General features: G+C 39.0%; 1 protein-coding gene across 1 annotated transcript in view; it reads right to left on the reverse strand.

Annotated features, from left to right (window-relative positions):
* The window catches only part of LOC124595245 (adenosine deaminase-like), a 162,884-nt gene that overhangs the window by 17,852 nt on the left and 118,263 nt on the right, over nucleotides 1-26,769 (reverse strand). The window contains exons 3-4 of the mRNA XM_047133906.1: nucleotides 17,745-17,870; nucleotides 3,945-4,081 (exon numbers count right to left, since the gene is read on the reverse strand). Coding sequence (XP_046989862.1) covers nucleotides 3,945-4,081; nucleotides 17,745-17,870 — 263 coding nt within the window. The remainder of the gene's footprint in view (nucleotides 1-3,944; nucleotides 4,082-17,744; nucleotides 17,871-26,769) is intronic.

Raw genomic sequence — 26,769 nt, forward strand, 5'->3', positions numbered from 1 at the left:
ACAGGAGATTTGTTTCCGTGCAAAAGAAAGTATTGTCCTTCACTCACCTATTCCTTTCCATTGTCCCACCCCATTGCCTCCTAATCCACAAGTGCATCCACAGTCCGTAACTTTTCCACTCCCATCATCCAACCTCCCAGCTGCACCTTCATGCCCTACCCTTTCTCCACCTCATCCCTGTATGCTCCCAAAAATAACATTTTACTGTCCCCCAACCATACCCTGTCCTCCTTCCCCCTCAGCTAACCCACCACCCAGACTACTTCTCGCACCATGCACAGTTGTTCACAGTCTGGCCCAGCAGCCAGAGACAGTGGTCGTGTGTGTATGAGCTGAATTTACGCGAATGTGTGTGTGTGTGTGTGTGTGTGTGTGTGTGTGTGTGTGTGTGTGTGTGTGTGTGTACGTTGTCTGTTTTGGGAGAAGGTCTCCTGGCTGAAATATTATGCATCTAGTACTCTTTTTGTTGTGCCTGTCTGCGACTCAACATCTCTACTGTACATCTCTGCTATATTATGAGTAAAAATCTCTTCTTTTCATAATACTGTCATTAGTCCATCCTGGATTTTCCACTGTTTGGTGAACTCATACAGTTATGTGTGATAGTAAGAAAGAGAAAAAGTTGTTACGCAAGCAACTCTAGATAAATCGGATTGTCTTTCACTGACTTACATTGGCCCTATTGGTAAATCAAATGCGCTGGGTAACTGTTATATCACTTGATTTAGATAGCTATCTGCTTTATCAGTTGTACATGTAAATGTCTATCTAAATTGTGTTATACTGTGAACTATTTTATTAATAATTACATTTTAATGAATAAATTGTGAGGAAAACTTAACATAGGCATAAAAAACCACAAACAGATTAACAAAAATGAGCAGGAAGTTAATTTGGTGAATACCTCAAAATATAGTTTCTACATAATTTCACACTGCAAATGCACAACAGAAAATTTTAGAACAGAGATTAAAAATACACAGAGAATTGACAGTAAAAGAGAAGTATCCAACTAGCATACAGTTGAATATCTGGTTTTTTACAAACACCTAAAGTTCTTCCCTCTGACTATTGATTGGTAACAAACAATTAAAAAAGAAATCTGAATAAAGAGCACAGAAAAATGAGTGGGAAGTAAATTAAGACTAACAGCCAAGGTGCAATTTCCAGAATACTGTGAAAAATGAGCTGCCTGTGGATATTAAGTCTGAAATGAGATTTGAACTTGTAAAAAAGTGCCATCAAAACTGTAAAGGGAAATAAAATATAGCTAAATACAAAGATGATGAAAAAAACAAGAAGGACTTTCGGCAGAAAGCATATGCGATTCAATATCTCCTCTATATGGTGAGTAGCAATCTGTCCCTATGTAATAAAAAAAGAAACTGAATGGGAATTTTCATAGGCAATAGATAAGGAAAAGGCCAACAGAAAGCAATAATTAGAGTTAGACCTGAAGCAACGTGCAAAAGTAAATGTGAACTATCAAACTGGAAAATGTAGAATGCAACTTACAACATTATATGCACGAACAGATTGGGCAGATCTAAATTATATCATCCACGTTAGTTTCTTCTTTCTCACTAATAATGTGCAGGAGAATATGTGAACAAATTACATCTGCATTATCACTCTGCATTCACAATTCAGTGCCTGGCAGAGGGTTCATCAAACCACCTTCAAGCTATTTCTCTACCATTCCACTCATGAAGAGCACATGGGAAAAATGAACACTTCAATCTTTCCGTGCAAGCTCTGATTTCTCTTATTTTATTATGTTGTTTCTCTTATTTTATCATATTTTCACACTCTTGAGGAGAAAGTTAGTGATTGAAATTTCATGAGAATCTACTGCAACAAAAGTCCTTGTTTTAATGACTGCTACCCCAATTCGTTTATCATATATATGGCACTCTCCCCCCCATTTCATGACAATACAAAATGAGTTGCCCTTCTTTGAACTTTTTTGGTGTCCTCTTGTCAATCCTATCTGATGTGGATTACACACCTCACAGCAGTGCTCCGGAAAAGGGTGCACAAGCATAGTGTAAGCAGTCTTCTTAGCAGACCTGTTGCATTTTCTAAGTGCTCCATTAATAAACTGCAGTCTTTGGTTTGCTTTCCCCACAACTTTATATAAGCGATTGTTCCAGTTTAAGTTATTTGTGATTGTAAACCCTCAGTATTCACTTGAATTTACAGCCTTTAGGTTTGTGTGATTTATCATGTTATCAAAATTTAGTGGATTCCTTTTAGTACTCATGTGAATGATTTCACATTTTTCATTAATGAGAATCAATTGCCACTTTTCACATCACACAGATATCATGTCTAAATCATTTTGCAATTCGTTTTGACCACCTGATAATTTTACAAGATGGTAAATGACAGCATCATCTGCAAACAATCTAAGAGGACTGCTCAGATTGTCTCCAAAATCATTTACATAGATCAGGAAGAGCGGAGGTCCTATAAGACTTCCTTGGGGAATGCCAGATATTACTTCTGTTTTACTCAATGACTTGCTGACAGATAGTCATGAATCCCGTTGCACATCTGAAATGATACTTCACATGCACATAATTTGATTAGAAGTCACTTGTGAGCAATGATGTCAAAAGACTTCCGGAAATCTAAAAATATAGAATCAATTTGGCATCTCCTGTTGATAGCACTCATAGGTTTGTAATGACTAAAGAGCTAGCTGTGTTTCACAGGAATGATATTTTTTGAAATCGCATTGGTTGTTGGCAATAAATCATTTACTTCAATGTATTCATAATGTTGAAGCACAGTACATGTACCAAAATCCTACTGTAAATCAGTGTTAGTGATATGGGTCTGTAAATCAAAGAAAGTTCTCCTATTTCCTTTCTTGGGTACTGGTGAGACTTGTGCAACTTTCCAGTCTTTAGGTACAGATCTTATGGTGAGTGAGTGGATATCTTGAATGGAGGCCTTGCCTTTATTAAATGATTTAAGCTGCTTCACTATGCTGAGGATATCTACTCTTAAGTTACTCATGTTGGGAGTTGTTCTTCATTTGAATTTTGGAATATTTACTTCACCTCCTATGGTGAAGGAATTTTGGAAGGTTGTATTTAGTAACTCTAGTCTAGTGGCATTGTCATCAGTAACATCAACATTGTTATCACGCAATAAAGGTAATGATTGCCTCTTGCTGCTAGTGTACTTGATTGATTGATTTATTTATTTTATTTATTTATTTTTTTCCCCCAGATTTCGAGACAAGTTTTCATCATAGAAACTATTAAAAGCATCTCACATTGAAGGTCCTGTTAAATTTTGAGCTTCTGTAAAACTTTGCTGATCTTGGGGGTTCTGCATACATTTTTAGATTTAGCATGCTTGTTTTGTTGCACAATTTTCATAAGATAATTTTGTTCCTTTTAGAAGTGAATTAGTTAGTTCAGAACCTGGATAGTGTTTTATTCAGTTCAGAAACTTCTTCTCACCATTTGAAACTCATCTTTATACTCACTGCTGATGTCTATCTCTTTCAACTACATACACACAAGTGGGACTTGTCCTGTATTGGAAATTAATGATAAGTATCATGTAATAAAATACTAAATATAAGAAGTAAACCTATTTAAATCTATGCACCTGGAAAAGTTCACCAAGGAGTTAAACCAATAGCACAAAAGTAATTTTCCTAGAGATGTTACATTTTCAAAAGTAAAGACATACTACACTCCCAGATGAAGTTATATCTGTGAATACTTTTGAACAATTAAGAAATGAGCTATCTGACAAAATGCTATAAGAAAAAGGAAATACAAAGAAAGAAATCTTCACCATGGTTCTAAAACTATCTTCTAGTAGCCTGTATCAAAACACTGGTAATAAAGCATATACCTATTAAGATAATTTTGTATCTGAATATTAACACAGATTTCTTTGTCAATAGTTCCAACAATTACCTTTCAGTTTCCCATGGTAGTCCTCTGTGCCCAACCAAAAGTGTGGACAGTATCGTGCTTCAACATAAGTTACTCCATTTTTGGCTTCATCTTCACAGAATTCATATGCAATTCTCTCCATGGCATCAAGGTCACCACTGTGAACATTATTGTTTGCCTAAGGAGCTACATAAAGTAACAAACATATTTTAACAAGTATGTCTTAGAATTTTCCTGTTTTGTGATAAATGTATTTTCTATGTCTGTCAAACACAAACTACATAATGGCAAATATAAGCAGAGTCTTATATTTCTGATCACTTCCCACAGCTTCAGTAATTTCAGATTACATTAGTTAATATAGGCCTCCTCAAATTAAATTCTTCTGGAACTATAACATAAGCATTGAAGTGTTTCTGCTGTGATGCATTTGTTTCATTGCTCACATTTTGTGAATAATTTTGAGTAATGGAGACCACTCACCAAATAGCAGAAGCATTCGGTTATTGGGTTATTGATCACACACACACACACACACACACACACACACACACACACACACACACACGCTCTACAGTGCAATGACTGGATGGGGTGAATAGAGGGAGTGTAAAGCAGCCACAGAAATTGAGCTTGTTCTCAGTAGTGTGTCACTGGATGGTCAATACTGTTCTTGATCACACATTGAGGTTTGCCACTGATTGTGGTGGGCAGCTTGTTGGTGATCAAACTTACATAACATGCTGTGCAGAAATTGCAGCATATCTGGAATATGACATGGCAGCTTTCACAGGTGGCCCTGCTCTGATCGGATAGCGTAAGTCTGTGACAAAGACAATAGCAGGATGTGCTGGGTAGATGAATGTCTTGCACCTGATTCTTCCATAGTGATCTGATCCACGGGACAATGTGTTTGCGGAGGGAGTGGCATAATAATGGACCAGGATTTTGCCAGAACTTTCCTTACTGTTCATATTTTCATAACACAGAGTGTCCCGGCAGGAATGGTCAATATTCACAGATATGACGAAACAATCATTCAAAGCAAAAAACTCTAATAAACATGAGCTCTGAAATGTATACCTTAAAAGTTATGAGCACTAATTTAGTAGAAGAGACATGTTTCACAGTACCAAAGATGAAGAAGTGCTCTAAAGGTATGCATTTAAGAGCACATGTTTACTGGACTTCTTTGCTTCGAATGATCATTCCTGTTGTATCCCTGAATATTGACCACTCCTCCTGGGACACCCTGAATACTTTCTGCTGCAACCTATGTTCCATTATGTGCTTGGCAAAATTATAGCTTTCTTTCATCTATTTACTGGTCCTCTGAATAATTTTTTGCGCAAGGTGTGCACATGGTGATATACAAAAATGCTTTATGATACTGAACAAGTATGATGGACACACAAACAAACACAAACACACACACAAAATTCAAGCTTTCGCAACCAATGGTTGCTTCATCAGGAAAGAGGGAAGGAGAGGGAAAGACGAAAGGATGTGGGTTTTAAGGGAGAGGGTAAGGAGTCATTCCAATCCCGGGAGTGGAAAGACTTACCTTAGGGGGAAGAAAGGACGGGTATACACTCGCACACACACACATATCCATCCACACATATACAGACACAGACACAGATGGATATATGTGTGTGTGCGAGTGTATACCCGTCCTTTTTTCCCCCTAAGGTAAGTCTTTCCACTCCCGGGATTGGAATGACTCCCTACCCTCTCCCTTAAAACCCACATCCTTTCGTCTTTCCCCCTCCTTCCCTCTTTCCTGATGAAGCAACTGTTGGTTGTGAAAGCTTGAATTTTGTGTGTGTGTTTGTGTTTGTTTGTGTGTCTATCGACCTGCCAGCACTTTCGTTTGGTAAGTCACATCATCTTTGTTTTTAGATATATTTTTCCCACATGGAATGTTTCCCTCTATTATATTGAACATATATGATGTTATACAGGGTGTTTCAAAATGAACACACAGGTTTTAAGGCATTGTAGAATTTATTACGTTCATTACATAGCACCATGTCATCAAATACAGAGTGTTTCAAAATGAATATACAGTTTTTAAGGCTTTGTAGCACGTATTACATTCACCTTACAATTATAAATAATACACCAAATAAAAGAACAACTCAAACAGTTTTGTTTGTATAGCTGTGCACAATGGGAAGAGCATGGAATGACAAAGAGTGACTGAAAAATGTGCTGAACAAGTGCGGGTCTTTCACGTTTAGCCCCAAGAAATATCCCCGTGGAAAGTTTATTGAACTTTCTTATATGGTGAATCAACTGTAAATGATGTTTCTTATCTTGATGTGCGACAGCTATGGCCCATTCCTCAATGGGAAGAAGCTGAACAACACATCTTTATTTGGGAGCAAGATGGTGCACTGTCTCACTGTCGTAACTTAGCACGCGACTGGTTAAACAACATTGTATCCGACCGGTGGATTGGGCACAAGGGGCTGGTTGATACAGCAATTTATGCATGATCTCCACATTCACACATGATCTGACGTGATCATGTGTATGTGCCTCTGATACCAGCTGATCTATCTGGCCTTAGAAACAGTGTTATTGCAACAGTTAATCCTGACACACTGATCAACTCGATGTGTGATCAGTGTTCACACTGAATAAGTGTAAGAAAATCTGCTTGTTTCTCTTTCATTTGGTGTAGTATTTATAGTTGCAAGGAGAATGTGATATGTGCTACAAAGCCTTAAAACCCTGTATATTCATTTTGAAACACTCTGTATTTGATGTCATGATGCTATGTAATGAAAACTTGCAAATTGCAAAGATAACACAGTTTACATAAGTACGCACAGTAAATTTGTTACAGTAATTACATATGTGGCTCACATACATACAAAACTAGTTTGACACAGCTACAGACTGCAATATCCTCTCTCTCACTCAGATACACACACACACACACACACACACACACACACACACACACACACACACACACAGAGGAACTCCAAGGCAAAATGGAGTCTGGAGTCAACACTTAAATGAGCTAATCAGAAGCTCTGTTCAGCATATTATCCCCTTAGACGTACATCTCACTCTTCATGATCGATAACATTTGCTAGAGTTGTAAAAGAAATTATTTTCCAATAAAAGGAAAGCACCTTTTTTGGAAAATAATTGTCTTTACAACTGTAGCAGATGATATCAGTCATGAATAATGTTCATAACAAATGTGGATGTTCTATTGAGAGAGAGATATCTATCATTGTATTGGACCAAAGACAACAGAACTGCCTTATTTTTCATATTTTCAGTCCCTATTGTCCTGTGGAATTCCATTCTTGGGCAACACATCTAAAGATAGGCACAACAAGAAGGTTGTCAAACAAGCCAGCTTTCAGCCGAAAAGGCCTTCTTCTGAATTAGAGAAAGCATGCACACACACACACACACACACACACACACACACACACACACACACACACACACACAAATGCAAGACCTGGTCTGGCCTTGACAACCGGAAACAGTGGTCATTTGCATGAGAGTTGTGTTTGCCTGTATGTGTGTGTGTGTGTGTGTGTGTGTGTGTGTGTGTGTGTTTGTGTGTGTGTGTGTGTGTGTGTGTGTGTGTTTTGTCTAAGTCAGAAAGGGCCTTTTTGGCCAAGAGCTAACTTGCATGACACTCTTTTTGTTGTGCCTATCTGCTACTCTACATATCAAAAATACACCAAAAAATCATTCGAAATATGTGCAGTGCAAATCACAAAGAACCATGTTGACCATTATTCAGAAAACTTAAAATATTAACTCTGCATTCTTATACGTATATGAGATTATTATATTTTTGTACACCAGACATGAATTATTTGAGTGAAACCATTTTGTCCATTCACACAATACCAGAAACAGAGAAAATTTTATGCTTCCCACCCACCACCTCAGATTGTATGCCCAGGGACCACAATACATGGGAGTGAAAATTTGTGATAAATTAAAAGGGAAAAAGTTGACGCGGATGAATTTAGGTTCACTTAAAAGAAAGCTATATGAGGCACTGACACTGAAGTGTTATTATTCAGTGGATGAATTCATGCAGGACAAACTGGAAATTTGAGCTGGATGCAATGTGTTACATATTTCAAGACATTTCCTTATAGTGTTATCATTTACTGTAGTGCTATTATTTATTAATGTGCAGATCATTGTAACTGTATTATAAATTTTTGACATGTCTCCTGTAAGCAAACTAAATGGACTGCAAATATACGTCATGAGATGAATAAAACACAATTCACAATAAAGTGGTTATTCAGCAGAAGTGAGCTGTAAGATAACCACCATTTTGCCTTTTTAAGTATCTTGGAATTCTTACACTCACTTCCCAATACATTTACCCCTTAATAATTGTCACAGCTGATGAGAAAGATCAGTTTTAGCTAAATTTTGATCCACACAGCCAACAATCAAGACACAAAAATAATTTTCATGTAGACTTTGCACCATTGTCTAGAGTTCAGGATGGTATTCATGCTTGGATTGTAAAATATTCAACAAGCTCTTATCTAACATAAAGCAAGATATTGGGATATTCTACCAATTTAAAAGATAAAAAGGAAGAGAGACACGTCTCATTAGCCACTCCTTCTTCTTCAGTTTCTCTGAATATCTAGATTCAGAAATTGTAAAGTTCTCTGAGCTACATGGGAAATTGTATTGCCCATTGTAAAGCTGCATTACATGCTGTAGTAACGTGCTTAACTAAGGAGGGAGCAGCTTTTTTTATAGTGAAAACTTTCTGTCTAATGTACTCAATTAAATTAGCTGTCATAAGCATGTATAGCATTAATGAGTATAGTGATAGTTTGCTGTTAATATATACACAGATTATGTTTTTATGATCTCCTCATCTTTTGTTAATGTATAACTTGACTCGCCACATCCTTGAAGGCTCTGCTTCTTGATGGGATCTGCAGAACACAATGACTGAGTGGTTTTTTTTTCCCTTTGAAACTACATGCTGTATTATTCTTTATTTTCAAATAAATATGCTAAGTTAGTGAACCCCTCTCATGGATCATTTTGTGCAATTCATCATGATTAAGACACTTGCTTTAATGTAATATTTTGAAAAATAATTACTTTTTATTTGACTATTTTTTTACTGTTATATATTCTCATGTGAATTCAGCTGAAAACAAATTAATATTCACATGAAACATTTGTATATCTTCTTCTTCTACTACTACTTCTACTTCTTGTTGTGGTCTTCGATCAAAAGATTCATTTGATGCAGTTCTCCACATTAATCTACCAAGTCTCTTACTTTCCGAATAACTACTGCAACCTACATCCACGTGGAGCTGCTTACTGAATCAGTATCCTTCTACAATTTTTATCTACCATTCTTCCCTTCGTTATCAGATTCATGTTTTTGTTGGTGGTTCAGGATGTGGCTTGTGACATAATTTTGTGATCAGTTGCAGGTTAGTGAAGCAGAGATAATTGTGAGAACTAGCAACACACCCTTTGACCTTAACTTGAATTGATACTGTATAAATTCTATTTTTTATTCATGAGACATATTTGAAATAATGGCACAACATTGCCTAGGGCCATGCAAAATCACTTGGGCACCTACTCCAGTCTTCATACTAATAGCAATATTATCAGTAGCTTTATATACTGTAAGGCGTGAAGTCTTCTCCTCCTATAATAATGCAGCAGTTTTCTTAAGACGGCGTCAGCCGTCGAGCAGTCGCACTTGCAGCAGCATTGACACAGACTAGTGATGTTGTGTAATTATAGGAGGAGAAGGCATTCCCACCTTACAGTATATACAGCTATTGATAATATTGCAATTAGTGCAAAGATGGAGTAGGTGCCCAAGTGATTTTGCATGGCCCTTCAGTCTTTTGCGGATACGTATTGAATTTCATCACACTTATGAATGCAGACACTAATGGACATGGTAATGGTTGGGTTACTGTGGCTGTAGTACATGGTCCTCAAGAAGACACTGTAGCAGGGCTGGAGACTTATCTGATGAGAAATTATTGCTTATGGACATTTCAGATATATGAAGTCCATGACTGAGTTAGAGATACATCTTGTTATATGCATACAATGCCATTGGTTCTCAGGATGAGGAATCGTCATAAAATAAATGAGTCAGACTCTGTGTCCATATGGCTTACAGGAGCTCTTAACTGTAGCAAGATTAAAGTTATTGGTGCTGTGACATATTATTATAGAAACTGAAATAAACTAGCTACCCTTTCCTTATTCCCGTAGATCCTTTTTCTTTTAAAAACAAAACAGTCTACACATTGATCTTGCCAAAAGCCGAGAAGTGATTCTTCTTGGTGTTGTAGCTCTCAGGGGCACCCTGGGATGCTCTCTATGTGAGGCACCTCTGGGCATCTGTGCGAGTCTTGCTGCTGCGACATATTTTGATATACAGGGTGATTATAATTAAAGTTAAACTTTCAAACCACTATAGAAATAACACCACTGGTCAGGATTATGTCAAAATGTAACGGAATATTATCGGAGAAGGGGGAAAACATATGGCAGAAGAAAAATAAATAGTTATAAAATGTAGCAATAGATGGCACTGTAAGTACCATAATTTAATAGTGGTCAACTACAAATGATAAATGAATCATACAACAAGGTGTGCGTTTGACATTAAACAAACATGGGTGTACAGGTGTGAGACTGTTAGTTACATAAGCCCATCCACCACAGAAGGGTCATATCACATCCGATGGGAAAAATCAGTTTTTAATTGTACTGAGGCCAAAAACAGCATAAAAAGCATCACTCACATCAGTTTTTAATTGTCCTGACGTGCCAAAAACTGCATAAAAAGCAGCAATCAAAATCAAATTGGATTATTAATTTCTGTGTGACTGGCGCAAAACATGTTCAATATGCTGTCTACCATTTTCTGCAACAAGTTGAAATCAAGAAACAGCATGTTCCACAACTGATCAAAGTGTATCCAGGGTCATGTTTAGAATGTGTTGCGAAATGCATGCTTTCAGTGCAGCTAAGTTTTCAATCAGAACAATGAACACAACATCTTTCAGATAGCTCCACAGCTAGAAGTCACACGGGTTAAGATCAGGTGATTGGGATGCCCAGGCTGTAGGGAAATGGCGGCTTATAATTCTAGCATTTCCAAAATTGAGCTTCAATAGCTGTTAACTGGATATGCAATGTGTGGAGGTGCGCCACCTTGCATAAAAATGATCCCATCCACGCATCTACGCTGTTGGAGAGCTGCAATGATGTGGTTGCGCAAAAGATACCCATAGCACTTACCAGTGATGGTACAGGTAACAGGACCGAAAGCAACTGTGATAAATGGTGCTGTAAACCAGCACCACACAGTGACCTTTTCAATATGAAGTGGTACTGGTTGATTTGTGTGTTGATTTTCTGTTGCCCATATTTGACAATTCTATGTATTGATGTATCCTGTCAGATGGAAGTAGGCTTCATCTGTCCACAAAATCTTCCATGCCCAATCATTGTCCACTTCCATGTGAGCAAGAAATTCTAAAGCAAAGGTCTCTCTTGCTGGCAGGTCTACAGGAAGAAACTTGCGCACATAGGTAATTTTGAATGGATAGCAAAGAAGGATGTTTCGTAGGTTTTTACGCACCATGCTGACAGGTATGTCCAATGTTCGGGCAATTCTCCATGCGCTATATGTTTGCACACCACCACTTGTCTCCTTCTGCATTACAGTGGCCACTGCTTCCACTGATGTCATATCAATTCATTTTTCCCACTACCAGGTTGCACACCAAAAGAACACGTCTTTTCTAATTTCCGAATCATTTTCTCTAGACTTATGGCAGTCATCAGACCAACATCTTTTTCCAAACCCTTCAGAGTCTGGAACTTCTGCAGAGCAATGTGTGCACAATCGTCATTCTTGTAATACAGCTTTCCAAAGAAGAGCATGATCCTGCATTGAGACAGTCATGGCGAACGTCTCAGACACGAAAGGAGGAAAAGCTGTGTACCCGGCGTGTTTATGCCAATTTCAATGGGTCATCCACATGACATATAATTTCATTTACGTGTTCTGACACATACAGTGTCCTCTATTGATCAATTTTCACACTATTTTTTTCTTCTGCCACACATTTTCCCCCTTCTCCGATAATGTTCTGTTGCAATTTGACATCAATCTGCCCAGTGGTGTTATTTTTACAGTGGTTTGAAATGTTAACTTTAATTATAATCGCCCTGAATATGTGCCATAGAATAGTGTAATATGTATCTCCAATACTTACAAAAGAGCATTAAAGAAGGAGCCCAGCAGGCAGAGCTCTTATCCATATGAAACTGTATTTTAGGATACATGTAAGAAATCCACATTTTGAATGTGGAAACCAGTTAAACCCACCATGTCATATTTTGCTACCTTGAATGGAGGACATATAACATCTACAGAACATAATAGAATAATAGGTTTCGTGAGGGCCACATGGGATTAGCCGGGCGGTCTAAGGTGCTGCAGTCATGGACTGTGCGGCTGGTCCCGGCGGAGGTTTGAGTCCTCCCTCGGGCATGGGTGTGTGTGTTTGTCCTTAGGATAATTTAGGTTAAGTAGTGTGTAAGCTTAGGGACTGATGACCTTAGCAGTTAAGTCCCATAAGATTTCACACTCATTTGAACATTTTTTTTTTCTTTTTTTTCTTTTTGTTTCATGAGGGACCCACTCCCTTGGCTAATTCCAAAATTTGTCATGTATTAACAGAAGAAGTTGTGATGCAATACTGAAATTACATTAAATGACTTTTTTCATAAGTAAATTTCATTAAACCAATACTAGAGGACAAAAGATTGCATTTCACACATACAATTGTAATCTAAATGCATCAGGTGAATTAATATTAATAAAAAACTAATCATAATATGAATTTCTCCATCACTTTGGTAATATTACAGACTAACAAAATCTAAGACCAGTTTTGGAAACAGCACAAAAATTCCTTTAAGATGAGACATTTTACAAGTAATTTTGTAGTCATCTTACATTTAATAAAAATTAAATTTATTTTATTTTGCTAAGATGACAGAACAAGTTGTGGAAGGAACAGTTGACTCAAATATGGTTGCTACCATAGTAATAGATATTATGATTAATATAAAAATGATAAAAATTTTTATCTTAAAACTAAATTTATACTAGCCATCTGGAAGTTTACTTCTACTATGAAGTACAGGGCTATTACAAATGATTGAAGCGATTTCATAAATTCACTGTAGCTCCATTCATTGACATATGGTCACGACACACTACAGATACGTAGAAAAACTCATAAAGTTTTGTTTGGCTCAAGCCGCACTGCAGGTTTCTGCCGCCAGAGTGCTCGAGAGCGCAGTGAGACAAAATGGCGACAGGAGCCGAGAAAGCGTATGTCGTGCTTGAAATGCACTCACATCAGTCAGTCATAACAGTGCAACGACACTTCAGGACGAAGTTCAACAAAGATCCACCAACTGCTAACTCCATTCGGCGATGGTATGCACAGTTTAAAGCTTCTGGATGCCTCTGTAAGGGGAAATCAACGGGTCGGCCTGCAGTGAGTGAAGAAACAGTTGAATGCGTGCGGGCAAGTTTCACGCGTAGCCCACGGAAGTTGATGAATAAAGCAAGCAGGGAGCTAAATGTACCACAGCCGACGGTTTGGAAAATCTTACGGAAAAGGCTAAAGCAGAAGCCTTACCATTTACAATTGCTACAAGCCCTGACACCCGATGACAAAGTCAAACGCTTTGAATTTTCGGCGCGGTTGCAACAGCTCATGGAAGAGGATGCGTTCAGTGCGAAACTTGTTTTCAGTGATGAAGCAACATTTTTTCTTAATGGTGAAGTGAACAGACACAATGTGCGAATCTGGGCGGTAGAGGATCCTCACGCATTCGTGCAGCAAATTCGCAATTCACCAAAAGTTAACGTGTTTTGTGCAGTCTCACGGTTTAAAGTTTACGGCCCCTTTTTCTTCTGCGAAAAAAATGTTACAGGACACATGTATCTGGACATGCTGGAAAATTGGCTCATGCCACAACTGGAGACCGACAGCGTTGACTTCATCTTTCAACAGGATGGTGCTCCACCGCACTTCCATCATAATGTTCAGCATTTCTTAAACAGGAGATTGGAAAACCAATGGATCGGTCATGGTGGAGATCATGATCAGCAATTCATATCATGGCCTCCACGCTCTCCCAACTTAACCCCATGCGATTTCTTTCTGTGGGGTTATGTGAAAGATTCAGTGCTTAAACGTCCTCTACCAAGAAACGTGCCAGAACTGCGAGCTCGCATCAACGATGCTTTCGAACTCATTGATGGGGACATTCTGCGCCGAGTGTGGGAGGAACTTGATTATCAGCTTGATGTCTGCCGAATCACTAAAGGGGCACATATCGAACATTTGTGAATGCCTGAAAAAACTTTTTGAGTTTTTGTATGTGTGTGCAAAGCATTGTGAAAATATCTCAAATAATAAAGGTATTGTAGAGCTGTGAAATCGCTTCAATCATTTGTAATAACCCTGTACATATTTATGCTTTGTTTTTGTGGTCTCACATCCCTTAATGACCTCACATCCTTGAAGTGGTGTGAAGAGGCATGTTTATGCGGGGTGAACATTAATAAAACTGACAAACTGCAGGGACAGATTCCTGACTGGAAATGAAGGAAAAAAAGGTCCCATGACCATGTGTCCAGAAATGGACGTTGTGCGTGCAATGACGACGTATCATCCTGCAACACAGCATAGAGCTGCATCATATCCACGTCACAACAGACATTCAAAGTGGCCTCCATGGAAAGCAATGCATGCGTTCACACACTGTATAATTGATTGCCCCATTCTTTCGCACATTCTGGCCTCTCTCCAAATAGCGTCAAAGGCATCATGAACAGGCTGCTGTAGGGTCTGCACATCAGGAACTGGTTCAGCATGCACAATACTTTTCACAGGTCCCCACAGGTAAAAATACAGGGGGTTCAAGTCTGGTGATCTGGCAGGCCATACTAGAGGGCAAAGGTAAATATACAGGGGCTTAAGTCTGGTGATCTAGCAGGCCATGCTACATGGCCTTCACATCCTATCCAACATCCAGGGAAAATGTTGAGGTGCCGATGATCTGTGATGCACAAGTGGGGTAGTGCTCCCTCATGCAGAAAACACATAACCTATCATATTATCAAAGGCACACCCTCAAGCAGCCCAGGCAGAGTATTCCACAGGAAGTCGAGGAATGTTTCTCTGTTGAGGCATTGTGGAATAATAACTGGTCCAAGTATGTGGTCGCCAAGGATCCCTGCCCACACATTGATGCTGAACTGAAGCTGATGAGACACCTGAACAATTCCCCAAGGATTGTCTGTAGCCCACAGATGATGATTATGCAAACTGATGATACCAGTTCTGGTAACAGTTGTTTTGTCAATAATGAGGACTCATGACAGAAATCCCATAATTGTTATGGTCAGGTGCAAAAACCAGCAACAAAATCCTTCCCATAGAGCGAAATTCACTGCTGATAATCCTTGCACTCATTGCAGGTGATAGGGATAGTAGCAGTTGTCATGCAGAATACACATAATCATACTTTGGCTCACACCATACTGGTGGGCCACTTGGCTGGAGCTTGTACCAGGCTTCGTCTCAGTATGCAGTAGAACCTGGTCCTTCAAATCTGGAGTATGCACAGTCTGCCACTTCCCTGCATATTTGTCTGAAAGGATATATGATCACACAAACACCCAGAAAGGGCTTGAAATATTGTGTGATGTGGTTGAGGTCTGTGAGAGTACTTGTTTTCATACAACCATTATGCCTCTTGACCATTTCCTTCTGCTTGAACACACACACAAACATCCTCTCGGCTTTCTTCCAAAATGAATATTGGACCCTTCGACTGCTTACAGTATGCGGCATCAATTACACAGTCTGTGAGAGACAAGGAACACATGGTATGTGGTCAGAGGAACTGTCATTTATCAGTGCCGTCTACAATGACAATGATGCATTCATAGGACCTTTTTTCCTACATTTCCAGTCAGGGTTCTGTCCCTGCGATTTGTCAGATCACCTTGTATACTGATTTTTGAGAGGTGACAGAGGACCAGTTCAGTGAGAGTTGGTGCTGAGGTAGGCCGATGAGACCAACAACTTCTGTATTTTTTTTTAATGTGTTCCAAAAGTAAATTGGCAACAATGAAGAAACATGGGCAAAGGCTGTGGTTATAGAGAACTTTGACTGTGAACTATGTTCACATAATAAACATCATTGTGTGAATACACAGCTCTGACTTAATAATATTCACTTAGTGTTAGTGAACTCTGGGACCAATCTCCTATAATGGACTGCTGGAAGTTTAGAACATCATGTTATTGATGTAATACAAAAGTTGAATTATTAATGTTATTTGTATAGGAATTCATAATTTAATTTTTTATTGTCCTCAAGTTTAGAAAAAGGAAGTCTTATCAACTGACCCCCTTCTTTTAGTCATGGTGTATGAAGTATTATATCAAAAGTGACCAAACAAATCAGTAACTTTGTGTTCAAGAAATCGTGTTTTCTACAACTACCCATTAAATTTAAAAGAAAATTTTTGACCTGATGAAAACCTTGCAAAGAAGAGAATTATATGCTTTAATTCCTGGTACTGTATCATTTTAGCTGCCTGACTGAAGATCATTTTAAGCACAAAATATGAATATATATTGAGTGTGGCTCATTTAGGCCAGAATCTAGTGAAGAAAGACTGGTTTGATGAAACCATCACAGTGTCAGTGGGTGATATCATATACCTGAAACATGAATACAAAATACTAGTACAGAAACAAACAAGAAGCAAAACAAATTGAAAAATATGTGTAACAAACAAAACATACAAATAATGAATAGAGTCAGCCAACTGTTTGGGAATTTGTACCTCCACAAGGCAGCAAATTAGAAATCTCATCCACCTGTGCTCTTACCTCACAAAATTGACCAACTTTGCTGCTTGTAGAAGCATGCTGATTACACATTTACTGTCCTCTTATCATCAGTGCCTCTAGATGGTGGGTTGGAGATTTTCTTCCCATGTCTTCACTCGGGAAATGAGTGTTTGTGTTATCCTACTCATTTCAACTCATCTTCATTATAAAGATGTGCAAGTCGCCAAAGCAGAACAAATAAACAGACTTCCACAAGGATGCCAGACAAACCCAAATGGGGTCTTTCAGCCAACAATGTCATACAGTCATTTCATTTTCAAACATTTTTAAAGCTTGAGGTTTTTTTTAACAGTTTACTTCTCCAAATCCTTTTCCTGATTCTCAACACAAGAGATGCTGCTCTCAAAATTTTGATGTTGATCTCCAAGATCAACAAAACTGTCAATGATAGTGAACTCTAAGTAGAAGAAAGCTACCTATTATTTGTAAAAGAGTAAAGAAGACAGAATGCAGCTTTGTGACACTATGGTCTGTGTAGGAAGTATGTGACAATTCAGAACAAGATTGTAACTTTGTAGGGATTGATGTACTATTACCATGGATCATTGTGTTAGTTCTTGCCAAATTCCACAGAATCCACAATTTGTAGTTTCATATATGTACAAAATGTTGGATGAAATAATGTTCAGCCAGAGTTATCATTTCTTTGTTACTGTAAGTAATGGTCTGTTAGTCAGACAGCATTTAAAATTTTCAATAATTTTTTGAACCATGGAGTACACAAAAGTAAAGCAAACAAGAATTTCTGTACATACATACAAAATATTTCTTTGCAAATACTTACGCAACATATGGAGTAAATATGAGGAAGGGATGTAAGAAATATTTCAGATCAACTGGATCTTTTATCACTAGTGCATCACGTAACTCTTGAAAGGTCCCTTTGCCTGGTAATTGGAGGCCTTTTTTCCTGCAATGACAAATTATAAAAAGCTGAGACCAAAACATTATACAAAATAACATACAAAAATGAGTAATTGACAGAAATATATGATTTGAGGTGTTAAATGTATTCAGTGAAACACCCCTCCCCCTCTGCCCCCCTCTGGCTGAGGGCATGAGTTTTGTCTGTGGGACTTACATCACCAGTAATAAGTAAATACAAAAAAATTAAAATATGTATTTGAATATTTGTCCCATTTTGCCTCTTTTTCTGCAGTGGCAGAAACAATCTAAATGACTACCTATAGCCCAAATGCAAGCATGAAATTGTCTTATTAAATTGTGGACTTTGTTCCATCAAATGGTCAAAATATCTATAAATAAAAGTTTACAAACAAACACATGTTTTGTGCAGAACTATTAGAAATGTTGAGCAGTCTGATAGTCAAAGCATCTCACTTTTTTTAAAAATTTGGGGGCCACTTTGCATTACATTTCTTTCTGAGTCTACATGGAACAGATCTATATAGTAGTAACTTACCAGTCTGGATTTTAAATTCCAAAGAGGTTTTACATATACTATGTTTAGGAACAGTGGCGGACACTTCAAGAAAGGCGTTACGCAATACGGAGAGGTTTATTATCGAAATTACGAGAGAGCACATTCCGGGAAGAGATGGGCAACATATTACTACCGCCCACATATATCTCGCGTAATGATCACAACGAAAAGATCCGAGAAATTAGAGCAAATACGGAGACTTACAAGCAGTCGTTCTTTCCACGCACAATTCGTGAATGGAACAGGGAAGGGGGGATCAGATAGTGGTACAATAAGTACCCTCCGCCACACACCGTAAGGTGGCTCGCGGAGTATAGATGTAGATGTAGATGTAGATGTTACAGCGGGGAAACTGCTTTCTTTCCATTTTAGGCTAAATTCATTTGAAAGACAGAATTGCAGAATAAATACAATTACAGTTCAGTTCAAAACAGCTGCTAGTACAACGAAATATTGCAACTTGGACAAAATCAAGGACGTTAAAGAAAATGCATTTAGCGTCTTCTATAAAGACATCAGCCTTATAAATAATAAAGATTGTAGATTGTAAGGTGTAAGGTTGTAGGCAAATTCCCAACTATAAAGTATTTGATACCACACATTATATCACCATCTGATACATAATTGTCTTTGTATTACGCAATACATTTGGCCGCAAAGTAAATATTTCATTTATAATTAGCAGAGATTAACATTCACATTTCATTTAGTTAGTGTTTTGCACAGTACACAATAATAATGTTTTCTCAAAAGGTTTTATCATCTCATCATTTATTTAAAACAGAAATGGTTCTCAGAAACAAAAACAAAGCGTTATTTAAATGCTTTTCACTCTAAATTTTGTTTTATACTATCTGATAAATGTGCATTATGCAAATTTTATAGTTATAAGTATTTAATTAAAACACTGCCAATGGAAATTTATCATTCAAGAAATAAAGTGTGGTTACCTGATCAAAATAAGGTAATTGGTTTCTGTGAAAAAATTCTTGTTACAAGAAAATTCATTAAAGTTATAAAGCAAACAAATTCATATACTCTACACTTTTTGACCATAAATTTAAAATCATTTAAAGAATAACAACCTTTATTTTGTAGCATCAAAATAGTCATTAATGAAAGTGTATTATTTTGTCATAATAGAAGCCTTATTTAAAAAGTTGTTGTAGTAAAAAAAAAAATAGTTTTGCTGAGTACAAGGAGTAGTATGACCTTCTGTGATATAGACATGTCTACAAGGTTGCCCACTTGACAGACATAAAAAACATAACAACAACATAGTTCCAGTCAGGCTCACGGATGGCACCAACTCTGCCATAGTGTGACAAAGTGGTTGCAGTACTTTACAATGCCAGTCACATACAATGAACTAGAGTGCAAAATATTCTTCCACTCATCAGGGAGCTTCACAGACCAATGACAGTGAATCTTCAAGTTATCAACAAAGTTGTACACAAGTGTCATCAAGAGCTCTACAATTGTCTATGAGTGTCTACTCCCTATATGATGCACTGCAAGCCAGTGCCCTCTGAATTGGCTTATATTCTGGGATGAAGGAACTACTCTGTTTAGGACTTTTTGTCTAAGTATCATTGGTGGACTTGTGTGTTTTACGTTAATACCCTTCATAACAGAACTGTGTTTACTGTATTTTTAATAAATGTGGTGACTTTGATTCAGTTTCTCACTCAGTAGCTTCATAGGCGCATTAAGAAATGCAGATTATGACATAGCATGCAATATAACACATGGTAATAGTCATAATAGTCACCCTAGAAAGTTCTGGCATGAATGTATAGTTTGTATATACAGCTCACCAATTTCACCTCAGTTGTTCTTGTGTTTACAATGCATTCAGACGTTATGTTAGGCTATGATAAGAAGTTAAGCTGTTATGAAGCTATCAAAACATTATCTCACATGAAGGACAATTGTTTCAGAAAACCACTTTAAAACTGAATCTTTGATTTTATGGTGTACAAAATTATGCAGAATGTTATGCAAGAACATAAACAGGAAACTCAAGAAGCTGAATTTCAATCTAATATAACAAACTGCAGCTTGTGGTGCATACTGCAGCAAACAAAGCATGTTGTCTGGTCTCCAAGGTCATACTTGGATCATTCCAGTGACTGGAGGAGAATGTTGAGAAGAACAGATTTCGCATGGAGTTTCAATGAAGTTCACAACTTGCAGCATTGTCCCCAGAACTGATCGTCGCCCTTTGGTCCTGAGTCGAGCGGAAGGCCTCAACAAGAGACTTTTAAGATTATGTAACAAACTACGCTGCAATTTCATGGACTTGTGTCATAGAGGTTCAGAACTGTAGGGTGCCCCTAAATGGGTCAGGTGTGCACTACACATCAAAGGCTGCTACTCAGGTAGCTGACTGTGTGCGGAGTGCACACAAGTGTTTTTTAGATCCAATCCACATAACGGTAGCTGTAGGAAACCCATAAGTATCAGTGTAAGATTGAAAGAAACGCCTCCCACAGGTTAGAGTATTCCTAATGATTAACTGCCGGGGCAATTATTCACAAATTTCCAATTCTTAAGCACTCCTGAAAAGCAGTAAAGCTCACATAATACCAGTTACAGAAATCTGGCTAAACCTGAAACTGGTAGCAGTGAGGTTTTTGGAGAATATCTGAGTGTATATTGAAAGGATTGGCAAATGGGAAATGTAGGTGTCATATTTGTTACAGTAGACAAAAAACTCAGATCTGCCATGATAGATACTGAAGCTCCATGTGAGATTGTTCGGGCAAGACTCAGTATGAAGGAAGGGCATGAAATTTACATCTACATCTACATCTACATTTATACTTCGCAAGCCACCCAATGATGTGTGGCAGAGGGCACTTTACATGCCACGGTCATTACCTCCGTTTTCTGTTCCAATCGCATATGGTTCGCGGGAAGAACGACTGTCTGAAAGCCTCCATACACGCTCGAATCTCTCTAATTTTACATTCGTGATCTCCTCGGGAGGTATAAGTAGGGGGAAGCAATATATTCGATACCTCATCCAGAAACGCACCCTCTCGAAACCTGGACAGCAAGCTACACCGCAATGCAGAGCGCCTCTCTTGCAGAGTCTGCCACTTGAGTTTGCTAAACATCTCTGTAACGCTATCACGGTTACCAAATAACCCTGTGATGAAACGCGCCGCTCTTCTTTGGATCTTCTCTATCGCCTCCATCAACCTGATCTGGTATGGATCCCACACTGATCAGCAATATTCAAGTATAGGTCGAACGAGTGTTTTGTAAGCCACCTCCTTTGTTGATGGACTACATTTTCTAAGGACTCTCCCAATGAATCTCAACCTGGTACCCGCCTTACCAACAATTAATTTTATATGATCATTCCACTTCAAATCGTTCCGCATGCATACTCCCAGATATTTTACAGAAGTAACTGCTACCAGTATTTGTTCCGCTATCATACAATCATACAATAAAGGATCCTTCTTTCTATGTATTCGCAATAGATTACATTTGTCTATGTTAAGGGTCAGTTGCCACTCCCTGCACCAAGTGTCTATCCACTGCAGATCTTCCTCCATTTCGCTACAATTTTCTAATGCTGCAACTTCTCTGTATACTACAGCATCATCCGCGAAAAGCCGCACGGAACTTCTGACACTATCTACTAGGTCATTCATATATATTGTCAAAAGCAATGGTCCCATAACACTCCCCTGTGGCACGCCAGAGGTTACTTTAACGTCTGTAGACGTCTCTCCATTGATAACAACATGCTGTGTTCTGTTTGCTAAAAACTCTTCAATCCAGCCACACAGCTGGTCTGATATTCCGTAGGCTCTTACTTTGTTTATCAGGCGACAGTGTGGAACTGTATTGAACGCCTTCCAGAAGTCAAGGAAAATAGCATCTACCTGGGAGCCTGTATCTAATATTTTCTGGGTCTCATGAACAAATAAAGCGAGTTGGTTCTCACACGATCGCTGTTTCCGGAATCCATGCTGATTCCTACATAGTAGATTCTGGGTTTCCAAAAATGACATGATACGCGAGCAAAAAACATGTTCTAAAATTCTACAACAGATCGACGTCAGAGATATAGGTCTATAATTTTGCGCATCTGCTCGACGACCCTTCTTGAAGACTGGGACTACCTGTGGTCTTTTCCAATCATTTGGAACCTTCCATTACTCTAGAGACTTGCGGTACACGGCTGTTAGAAGGGGGTCAAGTTCTTTCGCATACTCTATGTAGAATTGAATTGGTATCCCATCAGGTCCAGTGGACTTTCCTCTGTTGAGTGATTCCAGTTGCTTTTCTATTCCTTGGACACTTATTTTGATGTGTGGCAGGGGGCGAAAGACATTCCAGAGGGCTGAATGGAAGGCCTCTCCAGTTTGTCTGACAAACCGGTTTCAGGCTCTATCTCCGGCTGATACTGATCTTCGGTCAGAAATGGCTGCTTGTCCTGTTCCAGAGGTTGCCCCTCAGTCTGCAAGATCCGGGCGGTCGCAGAGGGTGGGCTTCCTGGTAGTTGGGAGCTCCAACGTCAGGCGCGTAATGGGGCCCCTTAGGGATATGGCAGCAAGAGAGGGGAAGAAAACCAATGTGCCTCCATGTGCATACAGTGGGGAGTCACTCCAGATGTGGAAAGGGTCCTTCCGGATGCCATGAAGGGTACAGGGTGCACCCTTCTGCAGGTGGTCACTCATGTCAGCACCAATGATGTGTGTCGCTATGGATCGGAGGAAATCCTCTCTGGCTTCTGGCGGCTATCTGATTTGGTGAATACTGCCAGTCTTGCTAGCGGGATGAAAGCAGAGCTCACCATCTGCAGCATCGTCGACAGGACTGACTGTGGACCTTTGCTACAGAGCCGAATGGAGGGTCTGAATCAGAGGCTGAGATGGTTCTGCGACCGTGTGGGCTGCAGATTCCTCGACTTGCGCCATAGGGTGGTGGGGGTTCGGGTTCCGCTGAATAGGTCAGGAGTCCACTACACGCAGCAAGTGGCTACATGGGTAGCAGGGGTTGTGTGGCGTGGACTGGGCGGTTTTTTAGATTAGATGGCCTCGGGCAAGTACAGAAAGGGCAGCAGCCTCAAAGGGTGCGGGGCCAAGTCAGGACATCTGGGGGCCAAGCAGCAATTGGTATTGTAATTGTTAACTGTCGAAGCTGCATTGGTAAAGTACCGGAACTTCAAGCGCTGATAGAAAGCACCGAAGCTGAAATCGTTATTGGTACAGAAAGATGGCTGAAGCCAGAGATAAATTCTGCCGAAATTTTTACAAAGGCACAGACGGTGTTTAGAAAGAATAGATTGCATGCAACTGGTGGTGGCGTGTTTGTCACTGTTAGTAGTAGTTTATCCTGTAGTGAAGTAGAAGTGGATAGTTCCTGTGAATTATTATGGGTAGAGGTTACACTCAACAACCGAACTAGGTTAATAGTTGGCTCCTTTTACCGACCTCCCGACTCAGCAGCATTAGTGGCAGAACAACTGAGAGAAAATTTGGAATACATTTCACATAAATTTTCTCAGCATGTTATAGTCTTAGGTTGAGATTTCAATTTACCGGATATAGACTGGGACACTCAAATGTTTAGGACGGGTGGTAGGGACAGAGCATCGAGTGACATTATACTGAGTGCACTATCCGAAAATTACCTCGAGCAATTAAACAGAGAACCGACTCGTGGAGATAACATCTTGGACCTACTGATAACAAACAGACCCGAACTTTTCGACTCTGTAAGTGCAGAACAGGGAATCAGTGATCACAAGGCTGTTGCAGCATCCCTGAATATGGAAGTTAATAGGAATATAAAAAAGGGAGGAAGGTTTATCTGTTTAGCAAGAGTAATAGAAGGCAGATTTCAGACTACCTAACAGATCAAAACGAAAATTTCTGTTCCGACACTAACAATGTTGAGTGTTTATGGAATAAGTTCAAGGCAATCGTAAAATGCGTTCTAGACAGGTACGTGCTGAGTAAAACTGTGAGGGACGGGAAAAACCCACCGTGGTTCAACAACAAAGTTAGGAAACTACTGCGAAAGCAAAGAGAGCTTCACTCCAAGTGTAAATGCAGACAAAACCTCTCAGACAAACAGAAGCTAAATGATCTCAAAGTTGACATAAGGAGGGCTATGCGTGAAGCGTTCAGTGAATTCGAAAGTAAAATTCTATGTACCGACTTGACAGAAAATCCTAGGAAGTTCTGGTCTTACATTAAATCAGTAAGTGGCTTGAAACAGCATATCCAGACACTCCGGGATGATGATGGCATTGAAACAGAGGATGACATGCGTAAAGCTGAAATACTAAACACCTTTTTCCAAAGCTGTTTCACAGAGGAAGACCGCACTGCAGTTCCTTCTCTAAATCCTTGCACAAACGAAAAAATGGCTGACATCGAAATAAGTGTCCAAGGAATAGAAAAGCAACTGGAATCACTCAACATAAATGGATCCTTCTATAACCCACCAGACTCATCTCCTGATGTAACCGAAAACTTTAGAGAAAACCTCAGTTCCCTTGTACTTAAGTTTCCCAATCATATTGTAATCATCAGTGATGACTTTAACATCCAACAATCAACTGGGAAAATTACAGTTTTGTTAGTGCTGCATGTGATGAGACATACTGTGAAACATTATTAAATGCCTTTTCTGAAAACCACCTAGAACAGATTGTTCAAAACCCCACTCATGATGGAAATGTATTGGATCTAATGGCAACAAATAGACCTGACCACTTTGTGGATGCCCAGATCAAAACTTATATCAGTGAATGTGAAGCAGTTGCAGCAATAATGATTACCAAAGTACAAAGGACAACTAAAAAAAGCAGAAAGATATATATGTTCAGTAAACTAGATAAAAATGGTCAGAAATGTCACATCTCAATGAGGAACTTGAAACTTTCCGCACACATCAGGAGCATGTAGAGAAACTCTGGCTCAACTTTAAGAGAATAGTTGACTATGCACTGGAGAGATATGTAAGAAGTGGCACAATTCACAACGGGAGGGACCTCCAGGTATACAGTCACTGTAAAGAAACTTCGAAAGGAAAAGAAATTACTGGATGATAGATATAAAACTAAGCATAGGGCTGTAGAGAGAGAGAGATGCTGAATGAAATGTGTTCATGCATCAAGAGAGTAATGCACGAAGCCTTCAATGATTACTGTAGCAGATTGTTGTCAAATTGTCTTTCACAAAACCCAAAGAAATTCTGGGTGTAGATGGGGGTGCCAGTTGCGTGGGAAAATTATTGGTTTCTAGTACCTTCTAGAACAATTTCAGCATTGTAATACTGTTCTGGTATCAGAAAGCATGAGGGATTGTGAATGGTGGGATGCTGGGGGGGGGGGGGGGGGGGGGCGCGGGAGCCCCCCCCCCCCCTCCACAACTTCGATGGCAACCCTTCAGGTTAAGAAAAATATCTTTTAAATGTACTGTAAAGCACATAATTGAGTGTGCCAGTGTGCCTTCCCTCTCGAGATGACTCAGAGCCTTCTATACTGATAGTTTGAGTATGCCTGCCCACTGCCTTCTCCATAATCTCATTTACATTTACTTTGGTTAATAACAAAAATTTATTAATTCATGTAGCCTTATGAGTGATGTGAATTATTTTGGTTTAAATTTGGGTAAAGCCCTTATGTTATTATTATATTATTATTATTCATCTACATCTACATCTATGTGATTACTCTGTTATTCACAATAAAGTGCCTGGCAGAGGGTTCAATGAAACACCTTCGAGCTGTCTCTCTACCGTTCCACTCTCGAACGGCACACAGGAAAAACGAGCACTTAAATTTTTACGTGCAAGCCCTGATTTCTCTTATTTTATTGTGATGATCATTTCTCCCTATGTAGGTGGGTGGCAACAGAATGTTTTTGCAATCAGAAGAGAAAACTGGTGATTGAAATTTCATGAGAAGATCCCATCGCAACGAAAAATGCATTTGTTTTAATGATTGCCACTCCAATTCACTATCATGTCTGTGCCACTATCTCCCCTATTTCACGATAATACAAAATGAGCTGCCCTTCTTTGTACTTTTTCGATGTCATCCGTCGGTCCCACCTGATATGGATGCCACACTGCACAGCAATACTCCAGAATAGGGCGGACAAGCATGGTGTAAGCAGTCTCTTTAGTAGACCTGTTTTACCTTCTAAGTGTTCTGCCAATGAATCACAGTCTTTGGTTTGCTCTACCCACAATATTATCTATGTGATCATTCCAATTTAGGTTATTTATAATTGCAATCCATAAGTATTTATCTGAATTTACAGCCTTCAGATTTGTGTGACTTCCTGCAAAATCGAAATTTAGCTGACTTCTTTTAGTACTCATGTGA

Source organism: Schistocerca americana, chromosome 2, assembly GCF_021461395.2.
Source record: "Schistocerca americana isolate TAMUIC-IGC-003095 chromosome 2, iqSchAmer2.1, whole genome shotgun sequence".
Lineage (NCBI taxonomy): Eukaryota > Metazoa > Arthropoda > Insecta > Orthoptera > Acrididae > Schistocerca > Schistocerca americana.